Source organism: Vanacampus margaritifer, chromosome 6, assembly GCF_051991255.1.
Source record: "Vanacampus margaritifer isolate UIUO_Vmar chromosome 6, RoL_Vmar_1.0, whole genome shotgun sequence".
Taxonomy (NCBI): Eukaryota; Metazoa; Chordata; class Actinopteri; order Syngnathiformes; family Syngnathidae; genus Vanacampus; species Vanacampus margaritifer.
In genome coordinates this window covers 24,427,462-24,441,397 of record NC_135437.1, presented here as the reverse complement: position 1 = coordinate 24,441,397, position 13,936 = coordinate 24,427,462, and the positions used below count along the sequence as shown (strand labels likewise).

The 13,936-nt window shown below is 39.1% G+C and overlaps 2 protein-coding genes across 3 annotated transcripts in view; one reads left to right on the top strand and one right to left on the bottom strand.

The window, feature by feature from the left end:
- The window catches only part of tspan33b (tetraspanin 33b), a 26,991-nt gene extending 14,838 nt beyond the window's left edge, over nucleotides 1-12,153 (top strand). The window contains exons 7-9 of the mRNA XM_077567378.1: nucleotides 3,249-3,377; nucleotides 7,282-7,443; nucleotides 11,609-12,153. Of these exons, the coding sequence (XP_077423504.1) occupies nucleotides 3,249-3,377; nucleotides 7,282-7,443; nucleotides 11,609-11,677 (360 nt within the window). The 3' untranslated portion in view covers nucleotides 11,678-12,153. The remainder of the gene's footprint in view (nucleotides 1-3,248; nucleotides 3,378-7,281; nucleotides 7,444-11,608) is intronic.
- The window catches only part of ttc38 (tetratricopeptide repeat domain 38), a 71,353-nt gene that overhangs the window by 42,763 nt on the left and 14,654 nt on the right, over nucleotides 1-13,936 (bottom strand). The window contains exon 14 of one of the 2 annotated variants that reach the window (XM_077567370.1): nucleotides 13,818-13,936. In XM_077567370.1, the coding sequence (XP_077423496.1) occupies nucleotides 13,849-13,936 (88 nt within the window). In that variant the 3' untranslated portion in view covers nucleotides 13,818-13,848. Of the gene's footprint in view, nucleotides 1-11,931 lie in introns of those variants that run through there. The other variant, XM_077567369.1, reaches the window with a different exon arrangement.

The following is a 13,936-nucleotide window of genomic DNA, read 5'->3' as shown; positions in this document are numbered from 1 at the left end:
TACGTACAGTACTGTACTGTACTACGTATGTTAGAGAGAGAGAGCGAGAGACACACACAGTATGTACATGTACGTAATAAGATAAATAAAATGAAGTTTAACTTACTTTTGGAAGATGTACTCGATGCTTAAGGAGATGATGGAGGAGGAGGAAGAGGAGGATTTTATATCATGAGAGATTCTTCGTCGTCGCTGGAATCAGCTTAAAAAGTTATTTCCTGCTTCATGGGGACCGGCGTTTCTTCCTCCTCCTCCTCGCCACGTTGCTCAGCCTCCAATGAGCTCTCACAGCGCCAATCGTCGGTATTAGCGGCGGAAAGAAGCACTACGCGCAATACAAAATCTAACTTACAGCATTTCTTTCCGAACATTTTTCGACATACTGTACGCGCAGAAATGTTCGTATGTACCGTTGTTCGTAACTCGAAAGTTCGTAAGTAGGGGAGCGTCTGTATGTGTAAGCGACTCATACCATGGGCAGTAACAAACCCACGTATTATCACAGATGCTTGCTTGTGAAATTTGCACTAATAACTATCCGGATGGATAGGAAAAAGTTCCCCACGGGGAAAATAAAAGTATATCGTATCGTATCGTATGGTCCTCTTCCTCTTTAGCCTGGAGGACACGTCGTCCCTGATGGCCCTTAATCACAAAACATCCCTGTAACTTAATTTTACACATTATATTTTCCCCAGACTTTGTTTTCTTTTTGTTACAGTAGCACAATAATACAAACCGGGGCCTTAATACCATGAATATATTGCACCATGAGATTTTTAAACGGTTGCTTCATATATATTGGGAAACCTAAATGTTGCAGGGGCCCCAAAATCTTTTATCAGTGTCATATAGTACCACGTACTTCCTAACCAGAAGAATAACAAATTTAAATATGGACAAAATACGTGCACGTCTGTTTTTTACACAAAGTATCGTAGTATATCCTCATACATTTCAAAAAATCAATTAGGTGTTTTATTATATATACTGTATATATTAGATACTGCATATAATATTAGAGCGATGTCTGCCATCAAGTGGTGAATGTTGGTATTACAACTTAAAACTATACTGTGAACCCCTGCTATTTGTGAGAGGTAGCCTGGGGAACCGGGTCTGACTGCAAACAGCAACAATCCACGTGTAATTGACTCCCAGTGAAGGTCATTGAAATGCATTATTTATTTATTTTTGTAAAATAATAATAATCTTCAAAAAATACTAGGGCTGCACGATAATGCTATTCTCAAATGATCCCAATAAACCAATAATTTAGAAAGTGCCAATGTCGATAACTAATAAGTAAGCCAATATTTGTTTGCCAAATTTGCTTGAATACAAATATACTTTCGAGTCCTTCTATAAGTCTAACAAATACAATGAAACATTGTGTAAAGCACCATGAAGCTAAATTTTATATATTTTTTTAACATCTCTGCTTCAAAGACAACCAGTAACTCATTTTGAGTTTGCCAAAACAAAACAGTCATGTTTTAAAAATGCAACAAAAAACTGCAAAGGTAACATTTTGGGGGGACACAGTAAAAAAAAAAAAAAAGCCGACACTGATGACTGCCATGATGCATCTTCTGTGAACACGAGGTCACGCGCATTATGATGTCACAAATATGCGACAATACCATAGGAGAGGGGAAGGGTTGGGGAGTTGGGCACAACTTGAACCACAACCACAACAGATGGACCAACGCGGCATGTCTATTATTATTGGCTGATTTTTTTTTATCAATCTGGTTTATCTGTAGGACGTCAAATTGGTCGATAATTGCCACCGATATTATTGTGCATCCCTAAAAAATACTCATACACCTCCAATCCGCATTTTCTAGAAAATATGTTATATGGCTCCCCCAAACAATGACACCCACCACTCCCCCCCAACAGACACATAAGTATATTGAAAACATTTTTTTTTTTGTTAACTCATAGAATTCCCCCCCAAAAAAAATAAACTAAACACTGATTGATCATGTTCAAAATTTCTTACCGACAAGCCTTCGCCACTCAGTGAGATACCACCTTTGATGCCCCATAAGAAACCTAGATTTGTGGGATGAGCAGTACAACTGAGTATCAATCTGCGCGTTACTAAGCCAAATTGTTTATCTTGACTCTTTCTTGAGCTTCCATAAAACCATTTCCTCAAACCTTTAAACGGTCTTCAACGTATTTGCAAGACCATACAGCCTAAGTCTCTCTGCCCAGATAATCCAGAACAAGCAAATTTCATCCATTCCTTGGGCTCGTACGTCGGCCAGAAGGATCATCGTGGTCATGACTGTCCTTCATTGAGGCCTGTTTGCACTAGTGTCAAAAACATGGACATGAACCTTTGGCATGCCACTTAGTGTTTAGCAGTGAGTCCAGTTTCTGCTTACTGAAGTTGGATCGCAGGGAGAACTTGAACCCGTAGACAAGCTGAATGCAGAAAAGATGACATTCTGCAACCGGTGACAATCACGTACGTGACTTCCCAGTCTGGGACAGAACTCCATCCTCAAAGATGGCAACGCTCGCCCCCACAGATCTGTTTGTGGCCTAAGAACACCAAACAAGAGTCAAGAGCAGCAGCAACGTCTGTCCTTCCTTCCTTTCCTCAGTCTCTCCTTTGGTCTCTTGAGGTCTCCCTGATTTGTTGGAATTTAGATGTCTCTGGGGTTGGTGAAGGACTCTGGTTGGTGGCCCGGTGGATGGTGTCTGGTCGGTGCAGGATTTCGCTTTCCTTTCTTTTCTTTGGTCCTTCCTCGGGTCTCCTGACAGCCTCACGACTCTGGCTGGAAGTGTTCGGTTTAGGTGAACGGTGTGGGATTTTTTAATAGGTTGTAGGTGAACTAATGAATACACACACACCGGCACGCACACACGCACACATACTCACCCACATACAAAAAAAAAAAAAAAAAGAGAGCAATGATGATGACATGTCAAATCGGTAAAATTACCGAATGAACAATACTGAGCTCTGCGAAAAAAAAGAAAAGAAAAAAAAAGAGCAGCAGAAGTAGCCGATTTGGCATTGGCGGTGAACATTTGGATGCAAGCACATACTCGGTTGTGCTACTCATCCCACAAGCAATGTTCTCTGCACATGGGGCATCATTTAAAGTGGAAATAAGCAGGCTTTTCAGACATATAAAAATCATTAGCAAGCAAGCAATGTTGTCAACAGAGAAATAATCTTCCAAACACGCATTCCCATGTGTTTATAATAAATATCCTTTACACAGTTCCAGTGCTGTGGATGGAACAACTATACGGACTGGTCATGGAACTTGTACTTTAACTGCACTATGGAAAACCCAAGCTCAGAACGCTGTGCCGTTCCTTCCTCATGCTGCGCTCCTCTTCCTGGAGAGGTGAGTGTTTTCCTTTCTTCCCATTCAATGAAGCGCATCGTATTGAGAAGAGAAAATTGAAGTTGCTGAACAAATAAGACATCCTCCAAGCCTCATAATTGGCTGACTGATTGCCTGAAAGTAATGAAACAGCTAATGAGCTCCAAGGTGATCTGTCTTTCCCAAATGAGAATGAGTCTGCACAACATGAGTTTCATGCCAGCCTCAGCAAACCAGTGAGATGCATTTAAAAGGGTAGTAGTTCCAAACATTAAAATTGCAACTTAATGTAGCCTGACTTCACTAATCTTGCCTCCTCCTTGAATCTCTGACCAAAGTCACATTCTTCAACAATGTGCTTGAGCGTGCTTAAAAAAAAAAAAGTCTGTCGTCATGATTTATAGTCGTACAGACACGTGACGTCAATTGTCCAATCAGCAGCTCCCCCGCCATGAATAGGATGGGGAAGTGCGATGGTGGAGCAGCTGATTGGACAATAGATGTCACATGTCTGTCAGGAACACGCATGCAGTTACAGTTACGCGTGCTATGAGAATACGCCTGGGTTGTTTAGGTGCGAGAAGAGGTGGAATAGTGCGCGTGGGCTGTCTTTTTTTTTTTTTTCAAGCAGTGATTAAGAAGGTCAGATTCGTGCACTCGTAAATGATGATTTGTGTGTCGTGTGGTTAAGAAAAACGTTTTATAAAGTTTAACCCCCAGAGACAGATTTGCTGTCAGAGTATTTTGCAAAACTCACACATAGAGATCATGTTCTGCGAGTGTGTGGAACTTATGCACGCATTTTGACGGTGATTGACGTGTGGATCAAAGCAGTGTCGCAACTGCAGATTCAAGAGCTCATGATTTGTGATTTGATTTTGCACTTAGAAAATATTCCCATGATGTGGTTGTTTTTGTTTTTTTATGACTATAAATCTTCAATTACGCATATGCACCTCATGGTCTATGGGTACAAATATGCAGTTACATATACCTGTTATATGCGTTTTATGTACGGGCACATGCCTCATGTTACGGGTATGTGTTACTTTTGCATCCATTTTACCTTCAAATAATAAAATAATGGACTTTCTTGACTCATGTAATTTGCCACTGACTTCTGTAATTTTTGTAATTTCGTGCTTTAGGCAGTTATGTTACAATTAGAACCCGCAGAGATAATACTATCTGGCCTGTTTTTATTTCCATTTCAAGCTGTGTCACTAATACGATTGCGCTATATTTGCACTTTGTTTACATTTCAATTGTGAAAAAAAAGATGACTTAAATATTGTGCAATAAAAGTGCTGTTATTCCAAAGCACCAGTCACAAATATATTTTTCAGTAACTATCCCCCCAAATCGTCAAAAATATCGTAATATAATTTATCTAATGTGTGAGTGTGTAAAAAAAAAAATATATATATATATATAATTCTAAAGATTTGTTCCATCCCCCCAGTTCCAAAATCCCAGCAGCACCTCTGACTCTAACGACTAAGTACATACATTTCAAAGTAAATTGTCACAAGGTCGTCATTATTTCAGTAGTAGGACTATACATACTTTTGGTGTAACATTTTTGTGGTGTCTTGTGTATATGTAATATGTGCCTGGGTTCAATAAAGATTGAGACACAGCAATCTAAAGAGACGCAATACAAGAAATTTGAATAACACAGAGAGAAGCATTTGTTTAACATTAGTTATGTGTAAGTAATTTGAGGCAACGCCATGACATCACTGCAAAAGTCACTCATTTTCTATCAAAAACATATTTTGGACATTTAGACTGAAAAACAAAACCATTTGATCTATTCCTGCACAATGGAATTATGTATTATGCACAATGGTATTAATAATACTGTGTAAAATCGGAGTGGCCAACCTTGGAAGCAGAAAGCACCCACCTCGAGCAATAGGTGTATTTTATCATTTACTTTGAAGCGCACTTTTGCTTAATGCTAAATGATTTCGAGAATGGCCATGACTTTCAATATGCCTGCACAATCGAAACAGATCCAACACAACAACTAAGAAAGTGTGGAGGAGAGTAATTGTCTTGACAGTATTTTATTTGTTTGTTAGCTCTTGTAGCTGGGCAAAAAAAATGCAGCGCTGATTTCCATGAAACCTTGTATGGAAAGGGGGTGTCAGCATATCTGCTGTGCAATCTATTGCATTTTTGTGCAGATGGATAAACAACTTTTTGATTCACTTCCCAGAAACAAAAATAATATATACATTTTCTTTATAATAATATCTTCTATGCAGCCACACCAGTCTAAACACGGCATTCTGATTAACTCCTTGACTGCCAAAAACGTTAAATAACATTTAGTAAAATCCTACAGAGGAGTGCCAAAGACGTTAAAAGACGTTTGTTTCAAAACAGAGGTGAAACTAACCATTTTCTATTGTTGATTACTGAAAAACGGAATAAGGTAGAAACAAACTTTTTTTTCTGATGAAAGATGAGAGTCCAATCTTTCATTTGATAGTATGTGTGTTTCCATAGTCCAAACACACAATTTTCTGTGGACCTTGAAAGATCAGTCAAAATGCTTAAAATCGGCTGGCACCCACGGCATCCCTTTTCTGAAAACGTCTGGCAGTCAAAGAATTTAATATTGCATGAAATGAACAGCAAAATCCACCCATTTTTATCAATCTCAGGGGGGCGGCCATTTCGCCTCTTGCTGTCGACTTAAAATGACAACACAAGGTAAAACACAATCACGGCTCAGCTTGTGAATGTCACATGACCAAACTCAGAAAACAGGTGAGCCGTGATTGGTACAGAACAGAACACATTATTGTAAAAAAAATAAAATAAAAATTTAATTAAATATATATATATTTTAAAGGGTTGGGTTGACTTCTGGCTGCTAGCAGTCATATTGAATCGTTGTTGTCATGGCACATTACTCTTACTATTCGCCACAATTCGATCGAACAAATACCAAGAGTCCGTTATCCACGCCATCTTTTTTTCTATACTGTTTGTCCTCATTAGGGTGAGCTGGATCCTATTCCAGCTGACTTTGTGTGAGAAGCAGCATACCCACTGGACTGGTCGCCAGCCAGTCGCCGCTGCTTTCTGTCTTTCTTTCTTTCTTTCTTTATCTTTCATCTTTCCTTCTCCATTTAATTTTGGCAGAGATCTGCACATTACAGCATTAGATCTTATTAGCCTTTAAAGGTCCGATTTTGGCAATGACTTTACTCTTATATTTACTATTTTGTCAACACAGAATAATTTAAACACAACCGTGCATGCACCAAAGATTTCCGTCCACGTGAGTAGAAAAAGTCACACGTAGGTAGACGGATAATATATATGTAAATATGATCCCGTGCACGCATGCATACAAACATTTGCATTCACCGATATACATTCTAAGTAGTGCGCAAATTGTGCACAGTGCTTACATGCCGTAGCTGACAGCTCCTTTTTGTTTTCACAAAGACAGAAAACTAAAGAGGGCAAAGTAAATCCATCACACTACTATTGATTATATATCGCAGTACCAAGAAAACAGAGCAGCATGGTTTTTTTTTACATGACCGCAAAATCAATTAATCAAACCCCTGATGCAGTGCTGCAACCTGCTGTCCTGGGCGTTTAACTGCACTGCTGCTTCCGGGACTTGTTGAGGATTTCTGTCACATCAAATGGACTCGTACCTTTTGCCGGATTTTCAACGTTTCCCTGCTGTCATTTTCTTCTTTTCTCTCTTTCTATTCCAATTCTCCGCAGTAAACAAGCTTCTACAAATCTCTCTCCCAGCCGTCACAACAGTTAACATCCTTGTCAGTGCAGAATAACACAGCGCCACCCACTGCGACTGTTGCCTTCAGAGAGTCAGCCTTTCATGAATGTTCACATCGGGAAAGATTTACAGTCTTTGTCTTCTGACGTACAGGCAGTAATCAACAGTATGTGTGGCTTTGGGGTTCAAACCTTGGACCAGCTGGAGGCCAACAAGTCAATCTACCCAGCAGGCTGTGCAGACAGAGCCGTGTTGTGGATCGAGTCCCATCTGTTACTAGTGGGAGCTCTCGCGCTGGGTTTGGCCTTGCCTCAGGTAAGAGCCCCACGCACACGGGCAAGCTACATCAATAGTCCCATGTCATAAGTACCGATCCTCAAATCTTCAATATTTAATAGCACTTCTGTATTTCTGCCTTGGGTTTTATTTGAATTTTGATCTAAAGATAACCAACACGATTCTTGATTGATGTGTGCTTTACACACGCTAACTGCAACAGCTATGTTTTTATTGTCCTTGTTCTTCTACTGCAGTGTACATTCACTAGCTGCTTAAGTACTATTTAAGGGTTCATCAAGGTCATAGCTAGATGAGTTCTCTGTACTCGAAATGATCAACACATTACGCCGCCTCTTGCTGTTGTCGGCTGGGCTAGCCCTCCAGCTTTGCTTTAACCCTGAACAGAAAAAGCTGCATTGAAAATGAAAAGCTAAATTGATGATGCATTTATGAAACACAAAAAAAAAAAAGTCGTTTCTGACCCACGACTTGGAAGATAAGATGTAGCTGAGGAATTGACCTGTGAGCATATAAACTCCAAGGAAGTACAGTATTGACCCACACAGAAATTATAGATGTAAAAATACAAGAAAATGTCTACAAACCTCAGAGCAATCAAAGAAAAAAACAAGGAACATCATTCCACAACAATAATGTCAGACATAGAATTAAAAGTAAAATAAATAAATAAATCCATCCATCCATTTACATTACTGCTTATCTGGGATCGGGTCGCAGGGGCAGCAGCTTTTACAGCGAAGCCCAGACTTCCCTCTCCCCAGCCACTTCATCCATTTATTACGGGGGGTTACCGAGGCACTCCCAGGCCAGCCGGGAGGCTTAGTCACACCAGCATGTCCTGGATCTTCCCAGAACACATCACAAGGGAGGCATCCAGAGACAGCAGGCATCCTGACCGGATGCCCGAGCCACCTCACTTGGCTGCTCTCAACGTGGAGGAGCAACGGCTCGACTCTGAGCCTCTCCCGGATGACCAAGCATTCCACCGTATCTCTAAAGGTCTGAATGCTTGGCCAGCCAGTACCCGGATTCTCACTGGCCAAAAAGGACTGATAGGACTCGTTCAACTTGTTGGCATCCCTCAGCTCTGTTGGCCATCAACAGGTTCAAGGGTTGCTGCCACAACAGGCACTGACAAACTTACGGCCACAGTTCTGGTCGGTAGCATCAACAATAGAGCCCAGAACATGGTCCATTCGGACTCAATGTTCCCCACCTCCCCCGGTACATGGCCGTAGTTCTACAGAAGGCGGGAGTTAAAATTCTGAGAGAATCTCCTGTCAGATGAACACGTTTTGGCCTGAACCCAGCCGGGCAACATCGATGCAGGCTCAGTCAACAGGCGTTCGACAACATAAACCCCAAAAATTATTTGCACTAATCTAACTAAACATGGTATTATTAATAATGTTGCATTGGTGGAATAAGAATTATGTAGATGAATTCGCCCATTTTCCGCTAAGTCAGGGCGCAGCCATTCTGAAATTATACTGCCCTCTAGTGTCGACTGGATTTAACATCAAAATGCCCTTCTCGCATTGCGAATGTCACAGGTCATCTGTTTTCTGGATTTGGTCACGTGACTACCCTTTGTTGATGTCACTGCTGAAAGGGTCAGAGAGAGCAGCGGTGATAAGTGATCAGCGCATGTGAGGTGTCTGACATGTCAATTTGTGTTTTGTCCAGGGTGGATGAAGTAAAAGTTGGAAAAACTTATAGAAACTCAAACAATGCTGATATTTAATGTTTCATACTGCGGAGGCTGAAAGAAAAAAAAGTTTATTAAATAAACGATAACACATTATGACGATTGTTAATCATTTGTAATCCATTAGTTAAAGATAAAGTCACGAGAACTCATGTTGTGCTAATAAATTGTAAATATTAAAAGATTAGGAATAAATAATTTACAAATTGTTAGTTAATAATGCATAAGCAAAATATGAAGTCATGATGAGCAATTATGAACTCATAATGAACTAAAAATTTACAACTATTAAAGAATTATGAACAAATAATTAGCAAATATTAACTAATGATTAACTCATGATTAAGAAATATCCATGACTAAACATTAAAATGTATTAGAAAAATATAAAGTCATGATGAGCAAAATTTAACTCATATTGAAGAACAGTAATTTGCAACTACTAAATGATTATTAATGAATAATTGGTGACTATTAACTAATTATTAACTCTTGATTAGGGATGACCTCAACTAATCTGTAGTAATGATGGGAAATTATGTAGGCACGTTTAAAAAAAATTATCTGTGGTATTTACTGTAATACAAACCTTTTTTGCAGATCCACTCCAAAATTCACTATTGGTGATTCTGCTAATATTTGTAGACTGTTATCATTTACAATTTATATTTTAATGTGTACAAATCATCTGCAAGCACCTTTGCATTCCCTATTCTTAAGTGGCAATACATCATCATGTTCAATTGACTACCAAGTTCTCTGCTACTATTTGTTATCATTAACAAATTACCTTTTAATATCAGCATTATAGTCTGGTGATGGCACCAAAACGGCGAGTTGAAAGTTCTCTGTAAATTAGCTGATTGAACGACGAGATGCCAATAGCGTGATTAGCAATTAGCCGACTTCAAGCTTCAAATGTACTAGTCAGCTAATCTCTTCAATCCCTAGTAATTGATATTGTACTAATATATATTTGCACAAGCTGTAAGAATTCGGCATATATACAACAACCCAATTGCATCACGGATTTTTTTTTTTATTTCAAAACAATATTTATTTATTTGCATGCAGAGACACAAAAGCACGCATTTTTGATTCATGACCAAGTTAAAGATTGATGTGCAAAAGAGGAAAAAGTCTGACGTTAACAATGTACAACTTTGGAAGATACATTGAACTCTGCCTCAAAACCCCTGAGCTTTGTAAATCCTAAACCTTGTTTGTGGTCAGAGACAAGTTTTAGCCAATCATAGCAAAACAGATTGACAGGAAGATAATATGATGGCAATATTTTGCTATATACAGACGATCGTTCGTAAGGTGAATTTGTTCGTAAGTTGCTTCAGTGCTATATTTTGTATTATAATTTATGTTTAAAGCCTATATAAGTATATTGAAGGTTTATATAAGTATGTTTTAATGCTTGTACAAGTAACCTGCATTGGTTTGTACTGAAAAAAACTTTTAATAAAATGGAGAGAATACGTACAGTACTGTACTGTACTACGTATGTTAGAGAGAGAGAGCGAGAGAGACACACAGTATGTACATGTACGTAATAAGATAAATAAAATGAAGTTTAACTTACTTTTGGAAGATGTACTCGATGCTTAAGGAGATGATGGAGGAGGAGGAAGAGGAGGATTTTATATCATGAGAGATTCTTCGTCGTCGCTGGAATCGGCTTCAAAAGTTATTTCCTGCTTCATGGGGACCGGCGTTTTCTTCCTCCTCCTCCTCGCCACGTTGCTCAGCCTCCAATGAGCTCTCACAGCGCCAATCGGCGGTATTAGCGGCGGAAAGAAGCACTACGCGCAATACAAAATCTAACTTACAGCATTTCTTTCCGAACATTTTTCGACATACTGTACGCGCAGAAATGTTCGTATGTACCGTTGTTCGTAACTCGAAAGTTCGTAAGTAGGGGAGCGTCTGTACATTGAACTCTGCCTCAAAACCCCTGAGCTTTGTAAATCCTAAACCTTGTTTGTGGTCATAGACAAGTTTTAGCCAATCATAGCAAAACAGATTGACAGGAAGATAATATGATGGCAATATTTTTGCTATATATTCTTTCTTGTGTTGGCCTGATTGGATCCCCACTGATTTAAGAGGGAGGCCTGTTCACATAAATGCATTGGAATTGTACTTGTATGCGCTTTGGTGTATTTTTGTCTTGAGCATGCATATTTTACAGCGTTACTAAATAAGTTTGCAGTTTAAAAGTGGGTGTCTGCTTTGTGTGTGTGCTTGGTGTGTGGGGGCAGCTCGATGAGGATTATAATCCTGTAAATATGACTGCTTTAATTGCAAACCAAATGCAACCATAATAATTGTGAACAATTTCATCCTGGTGCCAAATGAGCATTGCGACAACCTTCCAAGGCACCTTGACAGGGTTGGCACAGGCGGCACATTTAACAAGCGCCTGTTGAGTCATCTAAAGCAGCTGCTGCTGCTGTCCTCTAGATTGCAGGCATTGTGCTGTCCCAGATCCTGATCTCTCAGATCCAAGAAGAGATTACCTCCGTGTCGTGAGCACCAGCCAACAAAGACTAAGTAAGGAAAAGAAGAATGCAAGGAGAGTAAAAAGGCAATTGTGGTGCTGTGTTTGACTCAAAATGCACTCACGGGGAGTTTTTCACTGCTCGCGTGTTACTGCCGTATCATGCTGCTTGTTTCTTAATGTGAGTAAACACAGTTGATAAGTGTGAGCCATTTAATTGTAATGGTATGTGATAACATGTCAATGGTGTGGGGCTGGAACTTCTTCCTAGAACAGAATACGTACATTTATTTGGTAAAATTCACATTTTATTTCACAAATCTATACTACAGATCAGTCCACACACAAGTTTTTACAAATTATTGACCAATCTAAAGTGTTGCAAATTGGCTTGTCCTCTTTGATGTTGCGATGTTAATGGCATTTTTTAGGTCTCCTGAAAAGTGATTATTGGATTGTGCTGGGGTACCTAATTATGAATCTCAAACTAAATAAAAAAAAAAATCCATACAGTAACTTGTCTTTTTTATATTTTCTGTGGTCGATACAGACGCATAGTTTTCTCTTTTGTGCCTTGCTGACATTAGATTTCCTTTATCTGGTCATTTTATCCAGGTAGAGCGGGCTACACTCATCCCTCAGTATCCGTCCTAAAATTGCCCAGTTGGGGAAAAAAACAAAAACAAAATTGCCATTCTGGAGGGGGGCCTTAAAGGGCACGGGCAAAAATCAGCTTGTTTCAGAAGGAAGATAAACTGAGGTTTCGCCTTAGGCACGACATTGGGAGAATACACATCCAGCAGGTGGGGTTATTTTTTTTTTTAGGCACGGCTTATACTACTTTTTCATATCCGATAAGAATGCTGATAAGAATGCCAATACTGCAACCTCTACGATCGGCTGATAGCGATCCTATACTGATGCGATTCACGTGACAAAACACAGGTCACATGTCAACCATGCAGGCGACAGCTCATCTGTGCTTGGCATGTTGCACAAAGTCAAGTTGAGAATACGGTAATATAGTTTAGGCTCATTGATTGGATCGGACTGGTTCAAATAAAAACGAAATCAGTCATTTAGGCCTGAATTGGACTTGATACCGATCAATCCCTACTATTTTTCTTGCATACCTTAACTTATTTCAGGGATGTGATTTGACCAAAGTGAAATTATCTGAAAATTTAGCCGGGGGTCTGGGGGCCGCTGGCACCCAGCTAGGTCCAGGGTCATGGGTTTTCCGTGTTTTTAAGTACTTTCAATGCACTCACATGACAAAGAAATAGACAAAACAACAGCATAAATTTTCAATGTATATTGAACTATTCCATATAAAATGGCAGTTTTAGTCAACTCAAAATCAGCCACATTCAAAAACATTGGACTGCCTTTGCTTTTAAAAACTATCACTGAGAATATCATCATATCTAACTAATGTGATTACTAAGTTAACACATAAATAATGTTGAAGAGTTCAAATTTCATGAACAAATAATTGTATCATGACCAAATGAAAAGTAACTCATATTAGAGCATACCACAAATGTCTTTGTTATAGCAGAAGATGTTATCTGTCGGAGTCATGTGCATACACAATGAAATAAAAAAAATAAAAAAAAATAAAAAAAACGGATTTTTTTTTTGGGGGGGGGAGATAAAAAAAAAGCGGAATTCCGCGAATTAGCGGAAAAATCACATCCCTGTTATTTGATAAGAAATACAAAGTAGTGATTTGATGCAAAACGTCTATATCATGACTGTGAACACATAAATGTATATGTAATCTAATGCATGTGTAAATGTCTTTTATAGTATCACATAAACACAACAGGGGATTGGTAACAAAAAAACCTTGCAATATCTCAGCTCAGTGTTGTACACAAACTAAGGTGAGCTGATTAAAAACAAAGATTGAATTTGTTTATAATTCAATTTAATGAACACGTGTATTTATAATGATTACCAGCATCTGATTCATAATACAAACTCAAATATGCATCAATAATATCTTCCAGGTTTTAGTGTGAATACATTTGCAGAAAGTGCAAAATGGTGAAATGTCATCACAAAAAAAAATCCTGCATTAGGAAGGATTTACCTCCAAAAAAAAAAGTCAGCTCATTTGACAGTTGGTCCGAGTGTGTCCCGAAATCAAACCTGGGAATATCGGATTATGTGGTGCTGTTTGCACCTTGCAATCAGTCTAGTAGTGAAGCGCCATGGCTCTCTGCATCAGACGATCGGTAAGAGGGGAGTTCGGCCTCGCTGCATCACGCTCCGCTAGAAGACAT